Here is a 24,599-nt window from a genome sequence, read left to right on the forward strand (position 1 = left end):
GGGGGGGGAAGGGGGGGGGGGGGGGGGGGGGAGGGGGGGGGAGGGGAGGGGAGGAAGGAAAGGAAGGAAAGGAAGGAAGGAAGGGGAAAGAAATGAAAGAAAAGGGGATTGAACAGCGAATAAAATGAATGGTTGGATAGCTGGAAAGAAAAGACAGATCCAGAAGGGTATCAGGTAGGAGATGATGGAAGACTTACAGAGGGTGGCTGAATTGGGCCAAAAACATACAGTGACCAAGTTATAAACAAAGAAAAAGCATAATCCCTACTTCTAAAACACAGATCCCTTATGTTCTGATCATGAAGAACCACTCTACTTTCCTGACCCAACTGGGTATTTCATATTTGTAACATCAAGCAATGCCTCTAGAATGATTGCTATAAGTGTTTTTTTTGTTTGTTTTTAAATACAGGGTCTCACTCTGTCATCCAGACTGGAGTGCAGTGTTGTGAACATGGCTCAGTGCAGTCTCAATCTCAAAGGCTCAAGCAATCCTCCCACCTCAGGCTCCAGAGTAGCTGGGACTACAGGCACACACCACCATGTCTGGCTAATTTTTATTTTTTATAGAGACAACATATGTATATTGCCCAGGCTGGTCTTGAACTTTATAGGTAGCATATTCAATACCAAGCTGAGAACACCCTCTCAAACTGAGGTAAAATATAATTAGTAGTAAAGTCATAAGACAGAATAAAAACAATACAGTTTTAATTCATGAACTATGCATACAAGTAATTGTTGTATAAACTTATTTATACAACAATAGCATGTGTCAAAAGATTTTTGGCTGTACACAAATATTCCTGTATTTCTGATGCTGTCAATTGTGGTGTTCTTGTTTGAAATTTACTTCCTCAGTTTCTAAGCTATAACTTCCCTAAGCAAATCCTTATATAAATGCTGGTGACACCACCAAATCATACACATTTTTCTTTCTTTATATAATATTTGTTGACATAAATATACATATCATAAAATTCGGCTTTTAAAACTATACAATTTAATGGTTTGTGGTATATCGACAGTTCTGTGACCATTACCACTATCTAATTTTAGAACATTTTCATCACTACGGAAAGACACTCGGTATGCATTAGCACTACCTCCCATTCCCCTCTCTCCCCAACCCCTGGCGTGAACTAATTTATTTTCTGCTCCTATGGATTATCACATAAAATGTGGTCTTTTGTGACTTTTTTCACTTAGCATAATGTTTTTACGGTTCATCCATTGTGTATCATGTGAACGTCTTTCCTTATCATGGTGTAATATTCAATGGCGTGTATATATCACATTTTGTTTATTCATGCATCAGCTCAGCTAATAAACTCATTCAGGTTGTTACGACTTTATGGCTGCCTTATTCATTTTTCTCCCATTTTTCTGAATTTTCTCTTTGCCTTTCTTCCTAATTTTCTACTGCTGCCAAAGCAGGAAGTAAATGATGGTATTACCATCGTCAACTCAATTGCAGATTTTCCTCCTGTTCTAAGTAGGCCTACTCCTTTACCAAACACAGCAGAGGTCACCTTGAAATGTGTCTACTGTGAAGATAAATAACGTGTACAAAAACATTATACATGCAAAAGGCCTAGCCTAAGGAATATTCCACCATCTCATCATTTCCCAGATTTTATTAAAAACATTTCAGAAGGTATCAACTTCTTGAGCTTCCTTTCTCTGGAAGATAAATTCCTCAGGGCAAAGATCATGATATCCAACTCTTCTGTGTATTAGTAGAGTTCAAAGGAAACACCTGGGCTCTTAATACAAGCTGAAAATAGAAGTATCAATATTATTTAACATTCAGAGTGCTTGATATGTATCAGATGTGCTAAGTACTTTATATACATCACATCTTATCTTTACTACAAATCTATAAGGTAAATACTATGATTATCTTCATTTTCTAAATGAGAAACAGACACAAAGAGGTTAGGAAGCTCAGCCAAAGTCAGACAGACAAGGAGAAAGGCTAAGACTCAAGAGGGTTTGATTCTGTTGCTTTGATCTTACCACTAAATTTTACTGCCAGTGTTCAATAAAATACATGAAAAATTAAATTCAGATCCTATGCCTATGTAGACATATACTTTGAAGATATTATGGGTTTGTTTCCAGACCACTGCAATAAAGTGAGTCACAAATTTTTGGTTTCCCGGTATGTATAAAAGTTATGTTTCCACTAAACTGTAGCTATTAACTGTGTAATAGCATTATGTCTAAAAAAACAAAAAAGTATATACCTGAATTAAATAATACTTTATTGCTAAAAAATACTAACGATCGTCTCAGCCCACAGCAAAGTATAATCTTTTTGTTGGTAGGGGGTCTTACCTTGATGTTGATGGCTGCTGCCTCATCAGGATGGTGATTGCTGAGGGATGAGAGTAGTTGTGGCTATTTCTTAAAATAAGATGACAATGAAGTCTGCTGCAATGCTTGACTGTTCCTTTCTTGAAAGAGTTCTCTATATTAGGTGATACTATGTGACAGCATTTTACCCACAGAACTTCTTTCAAAATTGGAGTCAATTTTCTCATACTCTTTCACTGCTTTATCAGCTAAGTTTGTGTAATATTCTAAATCCTCTGTTGTCATGTCTATAATGTTCACAGCATCCTCACCAGGAATAGATTCCAACTCAATAAACCATTTTCTTCGCTTACCCATTAAGCAGCAACTACTATCCATTCATGTTTTATCATGAGATTGCAGTAACTGAGATGTAGCTCCAGGCTTCAGTTCTGTGTTTTTGTTTTCTAAGAGCTGGGGTATCACTATGTTGCCCAGGCTAGTCTCAAGCTCCTGGCCTCAAGCAATCCTCCTGCCTCAGCCTCCCAAATGCTACATATAGGCGCATGCTACCATGCCTAGCCAGGCTCCACTTCTAATTCTAGTTCTCTTGCTGTTTCTACCACATCTGCAATTACTTCTTCTACTGAAGTCTTGAGCCCCTCCAAAGTTATCAATGAAGGTTAGAATCAACTTCTTCCAAATGCTTATTAATGCTGATATATTAACCTGCTCGATCCATTAATCACAATTTTTTTTAAGAGACAGGAATCTTGCTAAGATGTCTCCTCTTTCCTGCAGGTTGATTTTGAACTTCTGAGCTCAAACAAATCATCCCACCTCAGCCTCCTGAGTAGCCAGGAGTACAGGCGTGCAACCACTGCATTCACAAATGTTTTCAATGGCAACTAGAATGCTGAAATTATTTTGGCTATTTGGTGGAGAACAAACTTGAAGTAGGTACAAAACTGGAGCCAGGAAAATGACAAGCATCCACACCTAAGTACAGGGCTAACTAAGGCAGGGAAAGAAGGAAATGAAGAAGAGGAAACAATGTCACAAACATATCAGATTTCCAGGAGTTTTTTAATTTAGTTTGCCCAGATCCATCAGAGGAATCACTATCTATGGCAGCTGTACCCATACAAAATGTACTTATTAAATAATAAGGCTTGAAAGTCAAAATTACTCCTTGATCTCAGGTGACTAGGGATGTTGCCAAGGTGCAGTAATACTTTGAAAGGAATCTTGCTAGTAGGTCTCTACAGTATGCTTTCTAGAGTCAGTAAGCCATGCTGCAAACAGATGTGTCATCATCCAGGTTTTGTGGCTCCATTCATAGAGCATAAGAAGAATAGATTTAGCAGAATTCTTAAGGGCCTTAGGACTTTCCATGTGGTAAATGAGCACTGGCTTCAAACTGAAGTCACTGGCTACATAAGCCCCTAACAAGAGACAGCCTGTCTTTTGTAGTTTTAATGCCAGGTATTGACTTCTCCGCTTTCACCGTGAAAGTGCTAGATGGGCCTGGGCTCAGTGGCTCACGCCTATAATTCCAGCACTTTGGGAGGCCAAGGCCAGCTGATCATGAGATCAAGAGATTGAGACCATCCTGGCCAACACGGTGAAACCCCGTCTCTACTAAAAATTCAAAAATTAGCTGGGCATGGTGGCAAGTGCCCGTAGTCCCAGCTACTTGGCAGGCTGAGGCAGGAGAATCGCTTGAACTCTGGAGGCAGAGGTTGCAATGAGCCCAGATCACACCACTGTACTCCAGCCTGGTGACAGAGCGAGACTCCGTCTAAAAAAAAAAAAAAAAAGAAAAAGAAAAAGAAAGAAAGTGCTAAATGGCATCTTCTTCTAACATAAGGCGGTTTCATCTACAATATCAGTATCTGTTGATTTTCAACAAATACTGAAAATGTGTAATTTAGTGTAGCCGCTATCAACAATTATCTTAGCTAGATCATCTAGATAACTTGCTGTGGCTTTTCTGTCAGCACTTGCTGCTCCCACCTTGCACTTTGATGTTAGGAAGACATCTTTTCTCAAATCTCATGAACCAAGCTCTGCTAGCTTCAAACTTTTCTTCTGCAGCTTCCCACCCCACTCAGTCTCCAAAGAATTGAAGGGACTTAGGGCATTATTTTGGATGAGGCTTTGGCTTACGGGAATGTTGTGGCTGGTGTGATCTTCTATCCAGACCAATGAAACTTTCTCCATGTCAGCAAAAATGCTGTTTTGCTTTTGCATCATTTGTGTGTCCACTGGAGTAGCACTTTGAACTTCTTTCAAGAACTTTTCCTTTTTGCATTCACAATTTGAATCTTGTCTCAAGAGGCCTAGCTTTCAGTCTGTCTCAGCTTTCGACATATATTCCTCACTAAGCTTAATATTTTCTAGCTTTTAATTTCAAGCAGGAGATGTATGACTCTTCCTTTCACTTGAACACTTAGAAGCCAATGCAGGGTTATTAATACCCTAATTTCAATATTGTTGTAGCTCAGGAAATAAGAAGGCCCAAGGAGAGGGAGAAAGATGGAAGAATTGCCGGTTGGTGGAATAATCAGAACATACGTATTTCTCGATCGAGTCTGCTCTCTTACATGGTTTGTGGTGCTCCAAAACAATTAAAATAGTAACATCAAAGATCAGTGATCACAGATTGCTATAATACATATAATGAAATATCTGAAATATTGAGAGAATTACCAAAATGTGACAGAGACAGAAAATGAGCACATGCTGTTGGAAAATGGCATTAACAGACTTGCTCAACACAGAGTTGTAACAAACCTTCAATTTGTTAAAAAAAAAAAAAAAAATCAGTGAAAGCACAATAAAGTGCAATAAAATGAAGTATGCCTTTATACTTAGAAGACTCCTACTATATGGGGCCTTTGAAATAATCTCCAAGCTTCTAAAACACTGATAAATTATTGTAGCTGATGATGCAGAGGTATGAGAGGACATGGATACCAGAAGACCTTGTAGTAAAATTTGAGAAGCTTAGAGTTTATCTTGGTGGATATTTTCCCCAATCCTTCCCAGCATCCTGAAGGGCTTAAACAGAGACATGAAAGAGGAGTGACAAAGCTAGATCTGTATTTTCAAAAGATGATTTTGGCTATTTGGGGGAGAACAATTTGAAGTGGGGGCAAAACTGGGGCCATAGAAATGACAAGCATCCACACATAAGTGCAGGGATAAGGCAGGGGAAGAAGGAAATGGAGAAGAGGAAAGAAATGTCACAAATATATTAGATAAAACCAGGGCACCCTGTGAAATGACCAGATGGGAGAAAAGGGGACTCAAAAGGGAGGTTTACCAATAGTGGTTTCAGGGTTTTACTTTAATTAATGCCAGTGCTATAACCTAAGGTGAAATAATAGGCTTAGAGGAATAGGTGACTGGTTTAGTATTACATATACTGAATTTAACATAACTCTGAGATTTCCAAGTGGAGATATTTGTCAGATAATTGAAAATTTAAGACTGAAGTTTAGAGGAGGAATTGGGATAGAGATAAAAATTTGAAAATCCCACTTTGACCTCCCAAAGCGTGAGGATTACAGGCCTGAGCCACCATGCCCAGCTGATGGAACTGTTTTATATTTTGACTGTTGTGATTGCATGGCTTTATGTGGTAGTCAAATCTCAAAAAATTAATGCTAGCTAACAAGGGTCAATTTTACTGCATATAAATTATACTCAACCTGAGAGAGAGACCATTAGTGGTAAAATGAGGCAAAAAGACTAGGAAGACAAACTTATGGCTACTGATGACCCAGCTGAGGTAGATTCAACTAGCTATTAGGAGCATAAATCGGATTATATTAGTTGAATAGTGAAAAGAATAGTAGAAGAAATGGTAGACTACTCTCAAGCAGTTTGGGTCAGAAGAAAAAAATACCATTTAAGTGGCAGCTAAATGGATATGAGGGACTCAGAGAGCATCTCTGGCATGAGAGATATATCAGCATGTTTAGAGACATAAAAAGTTGGTAGGGAGGCAGTGAATACATACAAGACTTTAAGGACAACTAAGAGGGCTTGACAAAGGTTTCAATATAACCAGGTTTATAACCGTGGGAAGAAAGTTAAAAAAATGCATACCCAGTGTCCTCAGTGTTCTCAATGAAGAAGGAGATGAGGTCACATGCTACAGGTGAAGAGCAGTGGGCAGAGTATAGGATTTCAACAGAAAAATCATAAAAATAATGACTGGGGTAGAAAGCGTGAAATCAGTAGTTGCAATCACACCACTTACAACAGTGTGATCTTTTCCAGTAGTGCTCTGCCTACTAGAGTTTAGTAGACAAAGTAGGAGTTATAGTACTGATTCAAGGGTTTAGATAGGTAGATTTTTCAAAAGGAAAAAGATGAAAATCACAGATTTTGTAGAGGGTAGCTCAAATAATCCTCCTCCCTCTTTGCTCAAATCTTAACCTCCTACTGAGGCCTATGACTCTGATCATGTTATTTAAATACTACAACCTGCTGCTCCTTGGCATTCCTCACCCTGTTTTATTATTTTTATAGCACTTAAAACTTTCTAGTATATCACTAGGGCAGGCATCTTTGTATTGTTCATTCACAAATCTCAAGTGCATGGAATAATGACTGACACATAGTAGGCCTTCACTAACTACTGTGGTTGAAACAGGTGGGCTTTCACGTTTCACCTTGAACCTAGGTCATAAGCATAAAATATAATCGTCAAATCCTGAGGTAACTTTGTATTGAAATATCATCTCTGAAAGATTAATAGAAATATGATGTAAAGAAAGGCATTGTAATTCTCCTGAGAGCCTGTGAAAGCTAATTTACCATTGTAAGGCTTATTTTTGTCATCAGTAAAACAGAAATAACTATGTCCCAGAAATAACTGTTTAAATCACAAGAATAATGTTTGAAATGCTTGGGAAAGGCTTTGGAAACAGAAAAATGCACAGTAACTTTTATTATGATTGCAACTAAATTACCAAGTACTTTAATACAGTAATAGAAAATGAAAAGGAGAAATATATTGAAGCAAATGTATTTTAGGCATTTTTATGCATTAGCAGGGAAAATTATCTTTTTTCTCAATAAAGTCTTACTAAACTTATCTTCCTTATTTTGGTATACTTGTGCTTTTATTTTTTCATTCTTAATTTTTAAGGATACATAGTAGTTGTACATATTTGTGAGATACATGTGTTATTCTGATAAAAGCACATGATATGTAATGACCAAATCAAGGTTACTGGGGTATCCATCACCTCAAGTGTTTATCATTTCTTTGTGTTAGGAACATGGAAAGTTATCTTTTCAAAGGCAACGAGGAAAAGTTCTCAAGGCTACTGTGTGCAAGGTAATGATGGATATGAGAGAAAGGGAAAGCTTTAAGTAACACTAGGTTTTCCTGAAAAGGTTTTCTTTGGGCTGAGGGAGCACACCTCTACGCTGACTCAATTACCCTGTCTGGAAGTAGGTCAGTACAATTAGTTCTTTGTGGTAGGGGAGGATTAGTTACTAAGTGTAGGGAAAAGAGAACTACATGTTGAACAAAGTATATCTATTCATGGAGATGTAGAACTAAGTTAATATCCAATGACTGAGACTTTAGGGCTCATGTTGCAAAGACATGAACTACTGTTAAAAAAAAAAATGGGGATATCTATCCCACATAAAGAGGTAAGGAGGAACTATGTAAGGGACTTGCCAGGAGGCTCAACTAACAGGTGTCTGGGCTCATTCTTCATCATATAAATTTAGGACAGAGTTTGATGAGCGTTAGTATTTTCCAAGGAATGCTGAAGAGTTTACTGTGGTGAGCAACAAGAAAGTAGGAATGGTATGGCAGAAACATACCTTTTAGGCAGCTTTGTTGGAAACAGTTTACAAACAAGGTAGAGAAAACCCTTATTTATCCCTAAGGATCACTCGGACTCAAGCCTCTGAAACTGAAGCCAAGAGTCCTTGCTTTAAGGATCACTCTGCTGGTTTTGGTGGATGACAAAGAACCAGGAATGTGTGAGAAGTCCTGTTTCCATGTTTCCAGAACACATTTCTGTAGAAGCTAAATTATAAGGATACACAGTAGTAGAGTGATTGGGCCTATGGGACACTCAAACCACCAGCGATCTACTTTTGGCCCCAGCAACTAAATCTTCCAGAGATATTTCAAACATGTCTTAGAATATGTAAGTTGAGCAAAGGTGAGAATAAATTTCATTATTTAAAAAATTAGTGATTTTTAGTTTAACCTAGCAAAACTGATATACTTTTGTATTTCTGGTTTTATGTTTGCTATATTTCTTTAAAAGTACTCTGAATACTCTCACAGTTGAGAATAAAATGTTATTAAAATATTTTTCTTGCACTAAAGTAAGCTCCCTTTATACTTCCATAAGTCTAAACTAAAAGAGAAAGCAGCAACTTGATTGGCTACACAGATCAGTATTTTGTTAACATTACCAAAACATACAATCGTATCTCCACTTGAGAAATGAACTTCCCATCTTGTATCCTATAGAATCTGGAAACCCTCCTACATCTTTAGCTGTGCTTATGAGAATATAAGGTAAACTACTGGAAGTCATTTAAACATGGTCAGTGGATGATGCCATCCTTACATTCCTGGGGGTACAGTGTAGGAGGGTGTGCCAGTCTCTATAAGCAAGAAATTTATAACACCCATAAGAAAAGAGAGATCTTGGATCCCTTTAAAGTGGGAACTTGGAACTGAGATGCTCACATAAAGCTCCGAGACTCCTAAATGGGTGGCATGCTCAGTGAAAAAATAGCTTAAAATAGAGAGAGAGAGAGAGGGAATAAACCACTGAACCAACACAGTGATGATGAAAAAGGATATTGTTTCGACTGGGTGGAGAGGAGGCTGCTGTTACCCTGAAAATTAGTATCCATGCCACAGGGTATGGCTGTCCTCAGACTTTGGGATACAATGGTAGTTTTACAACTTTATCCAGCAGATAAAGTAAATACAAATCTGCTTTAGGAGAACTTGCCATCAATCTACATCCAGGAAAATTTATCTGGATAAGTTCATGAAATAAACTTACGAAACACACATGCAAAACTGTACTATGAGCAAGAGCCAAAAAAATAAAACAAAAACAAAAAAAAAACCCAACACAAAATAAATAGAAAAATTAGAAACCTCCCTGCCTAAAAAATTTTAAATAACGGTTTTATATCTGATATAGATAATAAAGAATAAAATAAAAAACAAGTCACAATTCTTTTAAAAAGTGGGAAAGTTAGTGTTACATAGTATACATCATAGACATTTCTAAAATTGTAGAAAATGAACTCTTGGATGATGATTGGGGAACGCTTTTCCACAAGTTCAAAACACTCTTTTCCCTCCCACCAGATATACAGAATAAAAAATAAAAATTCCCAAGACTTCAATAAATCATCCAAATAATACCTAGTTTTATGCATTTAATTATTGAAGAGATGGAGAAATTAAAAGTATGGCCAATAACTTAGGCTTTTCAGAGTAAACTGAAGATATATACACACCAAATTCTTATTTCATAGAGCCTGTTCTTCAATACGAAAGCAACTGATGCTTTTTTTTTTTTTTTTTTTTTTTGAGACAGTGTCTCACTCTGTTGCCTAGGCTGGAGTTCAGTGGCATGATCTTGGCTCACTGCAGCCTCCACCTCCCAGGTTCAAGCAATTCTCCCACCTCAGCCTGCCGATTAGCTGGGATTACAGGCGCACCACCATGCGAGCTAATTTTTGTATATTTAGGAGAGACGGGGTTTCACCATTTTGGCCAGGGTGGTCCCAAACTCCTGACCTCAGATGATCCACCCTCCTCGGCCTCCCAAAGTGCTGGGATTACAGGCATGAGCCACAGGCTCAACCTCAACTCATGCATTTTTATCCACTCAGAAATATGACCTAGAACAGTTACAAGAAAATGTTTTGCAGCAGATCTAAAAGAAGATACCATATCCCTTATGTTATGACTTTACTGCTTTAACCAACTATCTCTATGCCAACCAAGTATAAATGTTATTTATGTATTAAGTTTCTGAAGCCAGCTTTGAGGTGTTTCATCCTCAAGCACAGACAAGTAAAAACTATTCTCAAAAGTCACCAACAAAAGACTCATATGCAAAACAAACAGCTGTTATGATTTATTAACTTCTATGAATAAACAAAGTAAAATAAGTGGATATTAAATAAGTACAAATAATTGTAGTCATTAAGCATATGACCACATCAGGTGGATATACTTAAAGACTGGAGGTAATTTTAATTTTCACTGTTAACTTTTGTGACAAAACCATTAAAAAATACTGGGACAGAAACAAATGGGTCAAAAATGCTTCTGAGGCTTTATAATTTTTTAAATGCTAGAGTTGCAGGGGTTGTTGAAGTTCATTTACCGTTGAATTTTGAAGACTGTAATATGTAAAAGGAAATTATAAAACTTCTAGTTCCCTTCAACACATAGGTTAAAAAATCATGAGACTAGAAAAATGCCAAGAAGCTTTACCTCCCAACATCACAAACTTCTACGTCATTCCAAGTCATGAAAAAGACAGTTCTTTTCTAGGTGTTCTGTGGATTACCACTGAAGTATTTATACTCTTTGATTAAGGTACTGGTGTTCACAATACTAATATTGAGAGTATCTGCATTTCAAACAAATGTACCATGGTACGAACACTATTTAAAACAAAATTCTGTTTGCCCATCTATCCCTGGGCACTGTCTTGCAATATCAGGCCATCTAAGTGGCAAATGGCTTTAAAAAAAAAAAAAAGAATGTCAGAAATGAATGAAATATGATTTTGATGCATAGTCTTTTCACTTTACACTTACTTCAATTCTGAGGTATGATTTGTATCTTCGACTTATATTTCCTATGATTGTTTTTCTTTATTTGTTTTTACATTTTAAAAACATTTATGTTCATTAGTTTCTCTCATTTTTCTGTCAAATCACTAGAAATGAAAATGAACAACCAAGTATCAAACAAATTACTGTTCTCCAATAAACAGGTGTTCTTTGGAGGGCATTTACCTGTAGCCATACCAAAACCAAGATTGTTTTTCTAAAGGGCAACTGACAAAAAAAGGTCTAAGGTTATCTGTCCACCAAGGAAGAAGGTTCCTAAAACAGTGATGGCACCATGAATACTGATGTCAATGGAGTTGACATCATATAGTTGAGGAAACAGGTATTTACAAAGATTTATGACAAATTTCTCACTGTTCCAATTGCCTTGCATTGTTTCCTTTTCTGCTCTGGCTCGTGGTGTTGAACAAGATGTTCTACAGTTCCAAGGGGCCAGACACCTCTTACAGATACTGATGAGGAAACTGTCTCAAGAAATGAGCTGGGTAGAAAAGCCACATCTCAAAAGTGGGGATCAGCTTTTGGGTTTGTCAAGTTTCCCTATTACACAGCTCAAAATACACAAAAACACTGAGGATGTTGGTGACCAAAACCTATTCACTGCATGTCAAGGATCACCTGCTGGAGGAACACTCATTTATCAAAGAGCCCAATTTACATAAGCATTACTTAATGCCTGCATAAAGAAAAAAAAATTATATAGCAGAGGGCAATGTTGCAGAAGATAGGCTGTGCTGACTTGTTCAAAGCCAAAACTTCAATATTCCTATGGGCTAACTGATCCTAGAAGAGCTGAGAAGCTTCAGATAAGTTTTGATTAAACTTACAATAACCCAATGATTAGTTCCTAAGGTCCCAGGTGATGCTACATTAAAAAGAAATAATTTAAAGTGGGAAGAATATAATACTCCAAGAATATTAATGACCATGTAAAAAAGTATACAAAAATAAAACTGTTTCAAAAGGCAAAGGGAGAGAACATTAAGCTTACCTGCAAATGAATCAACAAGAGCATTACATTTTCAAAAATAGTTATAAACCATTGACATTCTGATTGTATCTTCCTACATCCAAGATTTAAAAAGAGGGCATGCATACAGGAGTTGCTTTAAGTTTAGGATTGACTGGGTTTTAAAATTCTAGGAAAACAGAATTAGGGACTATAGGCTGTCCTGGTTTTGATTGTTTTCTAGCCCCCAAGCAGCAAAATTAAGCATTGAGAAACTGATTCACAAAAATGAGGCTATAGCAACAACAACAACAAAACCCAACATGTTTCATGACATATACCTTGGAGGCATTTTGTATATTTGGAAATTCGCATTTGCATTTTTAGACAATGGAGTAACTCTTTTGCAGGTTGTACTAAAACACAAACACACCACTGAAGAAACCAGACTAGGGATTTCAGCATTCATTCGATGTTTCTGGAAGTCAAGGAAAGTAGCCAATTAAAAAATAACTCAAACACCACCTCTTCACGTTTAGCAAGCATGAGATTAATGGCAGAATGGCTTACCTGGGACAGGGCTCTTTCTTGAATTTAAGTTCTGAGAATCCAAAATATCTTCTGTTTGCCCATCTGCTTCTACCTCTGTTTTGTTTTGAATCTCTTTTGCATCTTCACTAAGGCAAGTTCTTATGTTCTCGTCCTCCTCTAGGACTCTCTGGACTGTGATGGCAGCACTCGGAGAACCAACAGTAGTGGCGGCAGCAGGAACAATGACTGGAGTGGGAGGAGGAGAAGCTGGAGGAGTTGGAGGAGTTGGAGGAAAGGAAGGAACTGTGGAAAGGGTGATGGGAGCTGGGATACACTCCAGTTTCATTTCTTCTGGGGGATTTTCAAGAATCTCAAATTCAAGAGTCAATGGCAATACTTCCTGCTTTGCTACTTCCACAATGCTCTCCGTGGCTGGTAATTTTTCATTAACTCCATTTATTTCATTAATTAGGTTAGTACTAGAAATCAGTGGAATATCATTAGGTGCTACACTACAGGGTTTCTTGCATATATCATCATCATTTTCACCTGTTGGTAAAGGGTCTGATGTTTCTGTGCAAGATGTGAGGCTGGGTATAGGAACTGTGTCTTCTCTTGAGGATGAGAGTTCACATCTGTCATCTATAGCGGTGGTGAATATTGGTTGGCTACTAAGAGCAGAAGAGGCAGGAGAAGCAATTGTACTTCGAGCAATAGAAGAAACAGTGGTAGGTAATGGAGGCAGAGGAAGCTCTGGTATGGATACTATTGCAGCAGCTTCAGATGTCTGGCCTTCTTGTTCTTTCTTCTCTCCACTGAGGACTAGCCTAAGGACTGGGGAAGGAGACTTTAACACTGGATCTGGTTTTGGCTTCTCCTCTGGGGAAGAAAAAAATAAGTGTTAAGAATAATTCTTGGATCAGAGAGTATACATTGCTTGGGCCAATTCTTTCAATCTCTTATCCTAAATTACAGGCAGCAGAATAGAGACCAATATATTAGAGTCATTCTGGTGTGCCAAAAACATTGTCTTTTTTTTTTTTTTTTTTTTTTTTTTCCAACTTAAACCTACTGTTTACTTGGTATCCAATATATAAAGTCTGTTTTGGAGTAAGAGAAGGAATCTAGTCACCAAACAATTATATCAAGAACACAACTGAAAAGCTCATCAAAACTAGGGCTAAACCATTCTTGATTTGGCAGTGAGGCTTTTCTTTAAAGTAGGAAGGCCTTCATTTCTACCGTCTCTTGTTCCCTAAAAAATTTATTTTTTTTTCCAAAGATATAGTATATATACTAACAAAACAGTACAAGGGCAAACAATTAAAAATTAAATTATTATACAGAGACTGATGTTATTTTTTATTCTATATATTTTCGTATTTGAAGAGACCATTTTTCTTTTTTGTTTTGAGACAGAGTCTCGCTCTGCTGCCCACACTGGAGTGCGGTGGCACCAACTTGGCTCACTGCAACCTCTGCCTCCTGGTTCAAGCAATTCTCCTGCTTCAGCCTCCTGAGTAGCTGGGAATACAGGCTCACACCACCATGCCCAGCTGTTAGCCAGGATGATCTCAATCTCCTGACTTCATGATCAGCCCGCCTCGGCCCCCCAAAGTGCTGAAATTACAGGTGTGAGCCACTGCGCCTGGTCAATAATTTTTACTTTAAAAATTACTTGCCTAAAAACTTTTAGATAAAGCATCGTATTTTATTTAATGGAATTTATTATCAGTGAAATCAAAGTTTTCTCAGTAACTGATAAAAATCAGCTTATAAATTAATTTAGCCTTCATTCCTCAATAGAAGTATATAACCAGAAATAATGTAAGGTATAAAAATGGAAATTGGTAGGCTTGGTGGCACATGCCTATAATCCGAACTACTGAGAAGGCTAAGGTGGGAGGATCACTTGAGTCCAAAAGTTTGAGGTTGCAGTGAGCTATAACTACATCACTGCATTATAGCCTGGGTGACAGAATGAGACCCTGTTTCTAAACAAAATAAAAAATAAGAAAATTTGTCTTGTGTCTTTATATATAAAACAATTCATTAAAGAGAAAACAAAGTTAACATACAAACAAAATCCAATGAAAAAGAACACAACATATATAATTTATAGTATGAAAATACTAGTATTTCATAGTATGAAATAGTTTGATATACAAAAATGCATCTGTATAGAGAGAATGAGACCAAAAGAGAAGCTGGCCATAATAATGACGGTAATTAACAATAATTTCCATATTTTTATTAATAAATTCCACATAAAATGATACGTGATTCATCCCTAAATGGAGGAAACCAAAGGAGGTTTAGACTGGCTTCCAGCCTTGTGCTTCCTTAGCACAATAAACAGGCTCTACGGAAAAACATATACTCAGGAGTATGTTTATCAAATGACAACAAAAGGTTCAAGCACTACTAAAAGACAACCTAAACTGAGTCTTTACTTCCTCTGTCAGAGTTTTTTATGCATCAATCAAAGTGAGTCTTTACAATAAACTGTAATTAATTATGTGAAAGCAAATATGCATTGTTTATCAGATAAATAGGTAGTAAATACTACCATTAAGATATTAATTCATTCACTGTAACAACACTTATTAGCCTTAAAATATGCTTTTATTTATAGGCACAGAAGCTGGTGCTTCTAAAATTGGACTTTTCTTAGTTACAATAGGATGAAATAGGATCAATAGGCTCTCACTGCCAAATCCCTCAGACTAAACTGACAGGGCAACAGACAAAAATGTTTCAGAAAAATATGTCTTTATTGTGTGTGTGTGTGTGTGTGTGTGTGTCTTCTACATGGAACACACCATATATGACAAATATGTATTTATCAAATATCTTTGATTAAAATAATTTCCAGCTCACTGGAGTAACTGCCAAATAAGTCACCCAAAATTACATAATGCCACTGTGAAAACTTATCAGAATAACACCCTTTATGACCACTGATTAAAACCTAGATGCAGTAAATTTAAAAATAGGGCACGGTGTGGTGGCTCGCATCTGTAATCCTAGCTCTTTAGGAGGCTGAGATGGGAGGATCTCTTGAGCTTAGGAATTTGCGATAAGCCTTGGCAACATAGTGAGACCTTGTGTATATAAAAAATAAAAAAAATTAGCCAGGCAAAGTGGCACAGACCTGTAGACCCAGCTACTTGGGAGGCCAAGATAGAAGGATCGTTTGAGCCCAGGAGGTTGAGGCTGCAGCAAGCTGTAATCATGCCACTGCACTCCAACCTAGGCAATAGAGCGAGATGCTATTTCAAAATGAAAAAGGGAAAGTAAAAGAGGGGAGAAGGAAGGGGAGAGAGGGAAGAAGGGAGAAGGAAGGGAGAGAAGGAAGGGGGAAGGGAAAGGGAGATAAGGGGAGAAAGGGAGAGGGAGAGAGGGGGAGAAAGGGAAAGAGGGGGAGAGGGAGAGAGGGGAAGGGGGGAGAGGGAGAAAGTGGGAGAGGGAGAGAGGGGGAGAGGGGGAGAGGGAGAGAGGGGAGGGGGAGAGGGAGAAAGGGGGAGAGGGAGAAAGGGGGAGAGGGAGAGAGGGAAAGAGGGGGAGAGGGGAAGAAAGGGGGAGAGAGAAGAGGGAGAGAGAGGGAGATGGAGAGAGAGAGAAATTCTCACATTAAAGATAGAGAGGAGAGAGGAAGAGAGAGAAATTCTCACATTAAGTATCAAATAAGAAGATGTCAATTCAATTATTAATGTTGAGAAACAATTTCTGATAGTAAAAAAATCAAACAAAGTAGACCTATGACTACTAAACTCCCATACACTCTTCAGGAAAATCTAGTATTGAAAAACTTAGGCCAAGTACAGTCAGCTCATGCCTGTAAATCCCAGCAATTTGGCAGGCCAGGGTGGGAGCATGACTTGAGCCCAGGAGTTTGAGACAAACCTAGGCAATGTAGTGAGACCTCATTTCTACAAACTGGGCATGGTGGCGTATGGTGGGCTGAGGTGAGAGGACCATCTGAGCCTAGGAGGTTGAGGCTACAGTGAGCTATCATTGCACCACTGTACTTCAGCCTGGGTGACAGAGCGTAGAGTGAGACTCTACTCTTTGAGATAGTCAAACAAAACAAAACAATTATGAGTTCCTCATTTAAAAAAAAAAAAGTCCTTTAACCCACTTATTAAAGTGAAAGCTGAAAACACAGTAGATTTAAATTTTAAAAAACACTTATCCCTCTAAAGACTTCTACTATAGTTTGGCCATCTTTAGAAATTTGTAAGAATTCCAGCTTTAAGACTTTTTCCTAATAATCATGAAAGAGTTAGCAAAAACAGATGTCTAGAATATTTAAGGCAACACTATTTATAAGAAAAAAAGGGAAAAAAAGGAAATCAACTAAATGTTCAACAATAAAGAATGTTTAAAGAAATGATGGCCTGAGTATATAATGGTATGCTATACAATATTTAAAATAGGTTTTAAAAAGAGTATTTAATGATATGGAAAGTTGTTTATAATAAAAGATATGTTTTGTTCTGTTTCTGAGACAGAGTCTTGCTCTGTTGCCTAGGCTGGAGTACAGTGTTGTGATCTCAGCTCACTGCAAGCTCCATCTCCCAGGCTCAAGCAATCCTCTTACCTCAGCCTCCTGAGTATCTGAGACCACAGGTATGAGTAGCCATACCTGGCTAATTTTTTTAATTTTTTTGTAGAGATGGGGTCTCGCTATGTTACTCAGTCTGGTCTTGAACTCTTGAGCTCAAGCAATCCTCCTGCCTTGTCTTCCCAAAGTGCTTAGATTACAGGCATGAGCCACTGCACCTGGCAAGAATTTTTTTTTTTTTAAAGTGGGGCACAAAAACTATATGTAGAACCCAATTTAGTAACCTAAAAAATACTTAGTACTAACATATGTACACAGGGGAAAGTCAGTTTATTAATAATGGCTCTGAGTAATCAGACATATATATTTCCATGTTGCTTATCTGTAGTTTCCATAATGAGTGTCATATTTACAAGAAGAAAAAAATTGCTCCCTTTTATTCTCATATGGTAGTGGAATCAATGACCAAGACAGGTGTATCTTTTGGTTGTCACAAGTCTTTCAATGACTGAGAAGATACTATTGCCATTTAATAGGCAGAGGGAGGAATGCTGAGCATCCTGCAATTTGAGGTACAGTCTCCCTTGACAAAGAATAGGTCTAAATGCCAACAGAGTCCCAAATGCACACTTCTATGAATGGTTGAATTACAACAGAATACCATTCACTGAACACACTAGGTGCTTTGAACAGTCACTAAGATTAAGACTAAGGCACCAACTAACTCTTGTTTAATTATCCACACCATATCCTCAATACAATGGATTCAATGTTCTTTCTCACTTAGGAAACAGCAATCCTTTCAGCTGTGTACCATCAATACCAAGCAAAAATTTGAATTCATTCAACAGTTGTGCTCTCTATAAACCAATGCGAAGTATTCCCTATGTCTTCATAAAGTGCTGAACAAATGCAAAAATGGTACATTCGTCTGGAACCTTGGCCTTCATGAAAATATTGCAGCTATTCACGTTAAAAACTCTGAGAAACCAGAAGCTTAATAATGGCAGCTAACATCTGTTAAATACTTATTATGTGTCAGGAACTGGGTCAAATACCATACAAACATTGTCCCTTTTAATTCTCACAACAACCATTGTGTTAGATACTATTATTTGCCTATTTTACAGATGAGGAAACTGAGGGTTTTAGAGATCAATCAATAGGCCCAAGGTCATATAAATAGCAAGTGCTCAAGCCTGAGATTGCTTTCAAAGCTCACATTCTTCCAACTTTGTGCGGGAAAGGGGAGGTTTATGGAAACAGAAGTACTTAAGTCAATCCGGCAAGAGGAAGGCTTTAGAGTTAACAGGAGATTCTATAACTGAGTACAACTCTCAGTAATGACATTTCCATTGAGAAAGAAAAAAAAAAAAAAAACAATTTGCAAAAGGTAAAGACTATTGTTTCTGGGAGTAATATTGCAATCTTTGAAAAAAGTCAATTTTTATATACTAATTTCAGAAGGAATCTACAGTTAAGACGGAAATTTTTAAAAACTCCTTGGCTGGCCAAAGTGGCTCCCATTTATAATCCCAGCACCTTGAGAGGCCGTAGCAGGCAGGTCACTTGAGCTCAGGAGTTTGAGATCAGCCTGCACAACATGTCAAAACCTCACCTCTACAAACAAACACAAAAATTAGCTGGGCATGGCGGTTCATGCCTGTGGTTCCAGCTACTCAGGAGGCTGAAGTGAGAGGACTGCTGAAGCCCAGGAGCTGGAGGCTGCAGTGAACCATGACTGTGTCACTACACTCCATCCTAGGTGACAGAATGAGATCCTGTCTCAAAATGGAAGAAAAAAGAAAAACAGAAATCCTCAGTGTAAAGCAAAAACATTTTCTCTAAAAAGTAGTGCACTCTTTCTAATGTTACATAAATTTAGTTTAAAAAAAAAAAGTCTGAAAACAATAATATTTTAGATATTGGCAGGCTATGGATAAAATTAGAAAAGTTACTGTTTGACTAGCCAAGAAAGAAAAAAGAGAGAGTGATGAAAGAGTGAGAGAGGAAGGCAGAAAGGAAGGGAGGGAGGGAGGGAATTCGTTTTCTGGTAAATAGTTGGTACTAAAAGGAATGATAATCCCAGAGAGTTACTTATAACCTCTTAAATGTACTTAAAATACTACAAGGTTTTCTTTTCATCAAGGTAACCTAAGCACTTTCCAATTCAGCCTATATTATATACCAGTTTGATATGCTGATGTTGTTATTCAGATTTCCACTAAGCAAAACAAAAACAAAAACCTGAGAGGAAATCAAGTCTGTATTCCTTGTCTGGAAATCTGGGCCTAAATATGACAAAAAGGAGGGATCTCATAATCTAAAAATTTTAGCCTTCTTTTTCGCAAAATAATGGCAAACACAATAATACTGTCTTCCGGAAGGACAGAACTATCATCATCAAAGTATGTAATAATTTTTTTTAAATCCTGGCACAGCTACAGAGAAGTCTGCACAGAGGATATATTTTAAGGCCTCTCTGCATGGGAAGTATTCGATATCCTTAGCATAATTCTAGCCAGCAGAAGGATTACACATTTGCAAAAGTGTAATGAAGTTAAGTTTTGAAGGGAAGTACTCTGAGAATTACTCTCCATTAAGATTTAAAACATTCTGAATTTTGACTCAAAACTACTTTAACATTGAGGGTAGAGAGTGCTCTTCCCTATTTGGTCTACGAGCGGCAATTCTGTGAGGTAAATGACTTTACTATTTAAAAAATTTGCTTGAAGCATGCTTGAGTTCTCCTTTAACTCTGAATGTTGCTGAAAGTTTTTGACAGTGCAATTTTTTGAAGCATGCCAGATTAGGGATCACTAACTATTTTTTGGTTTAAAACTATCTTATATAACAAATATAATATAGGACATGTCTCTGTTCAAGAGTATCCGGCTTCTCAATACTCAGAGGAAAAATGAAATTTCTGTATATAAAACACCGTATTATTATAATCTTTGTTTGATGTAAAAAATCACTGAAAACATACATTAGAAATACATCTTCCAGAAAGTTTATAATGTGATTAACTAACCTGCAGTCTACCCAAAAACCTTTAATATTAAATATGTCCACTTTATGAGCCATTCCTAAATATTTTTTAAAGAATAATTTTTAGTCTGGGTGTGGTATCTCAGACCTATAATCCCAGCACTTTGGGAGGCTAAGGCAGGTGAATCACTTGAGGTCAGGAATTCAAGACCAGCCAGGCCAACATGGTGAAACCCCATCTCTACTAGAAATACAAAAATTAGCCAGGCGTAGTGGTGCACACCTGTAATTCCAGCTACTTGGGAGGCTGAGGCAGGAGAATAGCTTGAGCCCAGGGGGAGGAGGAGGTTGCAGTGAACCAAGACTGCACCACTGCACTCCAGCCTGGGTGACAGAGCAAGACTCTGTCTCAAAAAAAAAAAAAGAATTTTTAGAAAATCTATATACTAACGATAGAGCTACAGAATTATTAAAGGGTTTGGAAGAATGAATAATTCAAGAAAGTAAGAAGATAATGGCTTCCATATATAATATCCAATCATTTTTAGAAACCTAAAACATAAACCAGGATCAAAGTTACTTGATTACCCGAACTGTGTTTAGAATTGTCTTTCAATTTTAGCTAAGGTCAAGTTAAAATCCAACTAAGCAGGAAAGAATATGATATCCCAGTTTCTGGTATGAGATCTCCCTTAAGTTTTCTATTATACTCCAAAAGGCGAAATATTTATTTCAACAAACATTTGGCACCTTAATGTTCAAGTTCAATAGGAGCAGAAACCTTAGTGTACTATTCCTTAGTACAGTATTAATGGCTATAATTTACTAAGCACTTTCCATGTGCTAGGCATTATTCTCACATTAACCCTGTCAGGCACATAGGTCTTTATTCCACTCTGTAAGTGAAGAAGCTGAGATACACAAGGTCAGTAGCTCAATCAAGACCAAATAACTAGTGCATGATGGAGCTGGCATTTGAACTGGGCTCCATCTCCAACTGTGGCTATAGAAGCCCAATCCTTTAAGAAGAAACATTTTATCTTTTTTTCTTTTTAAAAAGTAGCAAGATACCTCAGGACATGATGGCTATATAAAGTGTATTGTTCTTGTAAAGAAACATATGCTATGATTTCTCCTTCCACCTCCCACCTTGTTTTAAAGGCAGTTTAAGGCAGTTAACCTTTTGCGTACATACAAATACTAACAGTGAGAGACAAATGTATGAAAAAATTTTACCAATCATCCCTACTTTAGTTTATTAGAGGTAGAACGCTTTCATTTTCCACCTCAAAGCTTTGTTTAAAGGTGGGAGTCAAATTAATACTTGGATGCTGTACTCTTAACTCTTGAATGTTGAGGGTAATGTAATTAATAAAAAAGAGACTAAAGATAAGAGGGAGGAAAACAGTCATACACAAACCTTGCTTCTGGTCGCTAGCTGCAGTGACAGGGGTGCTGGCAGCAAGATGAGCGCTCTCCACAGTCCCATAAACCACAGGGCTGTGCTCGGGGACCTGGCTGGGCAGCTGCTGGGATTTGAAGTACAAAAAAGGGTGATAATGAGCGTGCGAACATAAAAACTAGCAACATGGAACCCAAGCAAGTGGGGAAGACAGTAGAGCACGGGAGATCACAAAATTAAAAAAGGGAAGCAAGCAAACAATATATAGTCCAATTTAATAAATTCAAAAGTACATGGGAAGACAGGGAAGATAAAGAAAGAGGCAGCAGAAAAGGGGGAAGGAAAAGAAATGATTACTATTAATCACAGCAAGAGAAGACAGCACAACAGTCATTACTACAATTTATTCCCCATTGTTCCTTCTAAGGACAAGCCGACTTGTCAACCTAACAATAGATGTCACATGTGAGAGGGAATTTAACACCTTCCCAAAGACCAAAAGGATTTGGTCAACTTCATGTATAAATTACCTAGCAAAGCAGGACAAACAGAAAATATAATGAGATTGAAAACCAGTTACAGATTCAAGAAAACAATATTGAAAAATGATTCCTGCTACTTATCCATGTAACCATACAAGTGAAATGCAACTCTGAAAGTATATAAAGCACTTTCACCATAAAATATCTATAGGTTCTAGGTTAAGTATGGTATTTTCAGAATCAGAAATCTTGAGTAAAATATCAGGTTTTTCAGAGATAAGAAAACTCATTTTCACGCAGGCACTGTATTAGAATGAAAAATGCCCATCAAAATCCCAGCAGGGTAGGTTGAAAAAAATCACAGCTATTGCTGAACTTAGAGGGAACAGAATTACACAGAGAGGACAAGAACATTCATTCTACATCACATTCCAGGCAGGTATTCATCTGGATTTGTGCGTTACACAAAAGCCACAAGACAAAGCAGTGTCTCTCCTCGGAGATCTAAGGTCACATTTTTTGTTATCTATAATATCCTACAACAAATCATATCAGTGCTATCAGAGTAGAGCTCCCTGTACAATTCTATTTTTCTTTTTACTTTTTTTTTTCCCCTGGGGAGTAGGGATGGGGAGATTAAGATGTGGGTGAGTGTGGGCAGACAGGGACACTTAAAAGTGACAGCTGATAAAAAATAGTTTCAAGTCAGTAAGTCTCACTTAAAGTGAGAATATAAAATGAAATGGACACATACAATTCAGGATAATAGGTATCATTTAAGTAACAATGTTTTTCAGAATGTACAACATGAAATTTGTATTTGACTACATAAGGACTGTACAGAGTAATAGATAGAAATAGGGAAAATGCTATCATTTCACCTATTCATTATACAATCGAACTGTTCATATCCATAAGTACTTCTAAATGAAGACTACTAAAATCATAATTCTATATATAAAAAAATGGAGAGTTACTGTTTTCACTTTGAATCAGGAACAAATAAAGAAAATAGCACTGCCGTAATTACTCTGAATCCTTAGTTTCAGTGGGGAAAAATGCACTATTGAAATTCAATAGAAAGGTTCGTAGCTACAAATAAAAATATTGATTTTTCAATTCTATAGGCTGAAAACAGATCTAGAACAAACACTCTGTGTTATTTAGCGTTCATTAAACAGTTGTCCACATTTCCCAGGAAAGGTCTGTGAGTTGTATCATTTACCTGAGAGGAAAAAAAATATTAACTACTCCAATTGCCTCGGAAATTAATAACCAAATAAGAAGGGGGGGGGTAATGTAACTGCTAAAAGTAGGTCACCAAAATGACATCCATAGAAAAAGTAAGATGTTTAAGGCAGTAAAAGGCTACTAGAGTCGATGATTTTTCCATCTAAAATATCTTCATTCATAAAAAAGATGGACATTTTAAAATTAACAAAGCCCTAAAAAGAATCTATGTAAAAGAGTCATAAGGAAGAATGAGATAACATGTTTGTTAAGTTACAATTCGAAATCCAAGTATCCAGTACATAGTTATATATCCATAAAATGCTGGAAAAGTATTTCTCAGTTTCCACAGCTATGAAATGTAGAAGTAAAGATCCTACAGTCTCCTTCAACTTTAGCATTTTATAAGACTCTAACGGTACTAATGAAATCATAACATATTAAGACAGAATTCAATACTTTTTTTTTTTTTTGAGACACAGTCCTGCTCTGTCGCCAGTTGGAGCGCAGTGGCACAACCTCAACCCACTGCAACCTCTGCCTCCTGGGTTCCAGTGATTCCCCTGCCTCAGCCTCCTGAGGAGCTGAGACTACAGACAAGCATCACCATGCCCGGGTAATTTTTTATATTTTAGTAGAGATGAGGTTTCACCATTTTGGCCAGAATGGCCTCCTGACCTCATGATCTGCCTGCCTCAGCCTCCCAATGTGCTGGAATTACAGGTGTGAACCACTGCGCCCGGCCAGAATTCAATATTTTAATCTTGTTCAGAATTAGTTTTAATTTAGGACAGTCTTCTCAAATTGTAGTTCAACCTTTAATTTCATCTCTTCTCTCCTAAAAAAGTAACTCAACTAGGCCAGTCGCCGTGGCTCACGCCTGTAATCCCAGCACTCTGGGAGGCCAAAGCAGGTGGATCACCTGAGGTCAGAAGTTCAAGACCAGCCTGGCCAACATGGTGAAATCTCAACTCTACTAAAAATACAAAAATTAGACAGGCTCACGCCTGTAATCCCAGCACTTTGGGAGGCCAAGGTGGGTGGATCACGAGGTCAAGAGATCGAGACCATCCTGGTCAACATGGCGAAACCCCGTCTCTACTAAAAATACAAAAAATTAGCTGGGCATGGTGACGCGTGCCTGTAATCCCAGCTACTCGGGAGGCTGAGGCAGGAGAATTGCCTGAACCCAGGAGGCGGAGGCTGCGGTGAGCCAAGATCGCGCCATTGCACTCCAGCCTGGGTAACAAGAGCGAAACTCCG

At 37.6% G+C, this 24,599-nt stretch overlaps 1 protein-coding gene across 16 annotated transcripts in view; it reads right to left on the reverse strand.

Moving 5' to 3' along the window:
• Positions 1-24,599, reverse strand: part of EIF4G3 (eukaryotic translation initiation factor 4 gamma 3) — a 206,002-nt gene that overhangs the window by 126,718 nt on the left and 54,685 nt on the right. For 12 of the 16 annotated variants that reach the window (XM_032301197.1, XM_032301185.1, XM_032301194.1 and 9 more), the window contains 2 exons: positions 21,643-21,751; positions 12,704-13,543 (listed from right to left, as the gene is read on the reverse strand). In XM_032301197.1, coding sequence (XP_032157088.1) covers positions 12,704-13,543; positions 21,643-21,751 — 949 coding nt within the window. Of the gene's footprint in view, positions 1-12,474; positions 12,612-12,703; positions 13,544-21,642; positions 21,752-24,599 lie in introns of all 16 variants that reach the window. The other 4 variants (XM_032301186.1, XM_032301191.1, XM_032301193.1 and 1 more) reach the window with 2 other exon arrangements.

This window comes from Sapajus apella, unplaced genomic scaffold (assembly GCF_009761245.1).
Source record: "Sapajus apella isolate SASKATOON/1434 unplaced genomic scaffold, GSC_monkey_1.0 scaffold43, whole genome shotgun sequence".
Classification (NCBI taxonomy): Eukaryota; Metazoa; Chordata; class Mammalia; order Primates; family Cebidae; genus Sapajus; species Sapajus apella.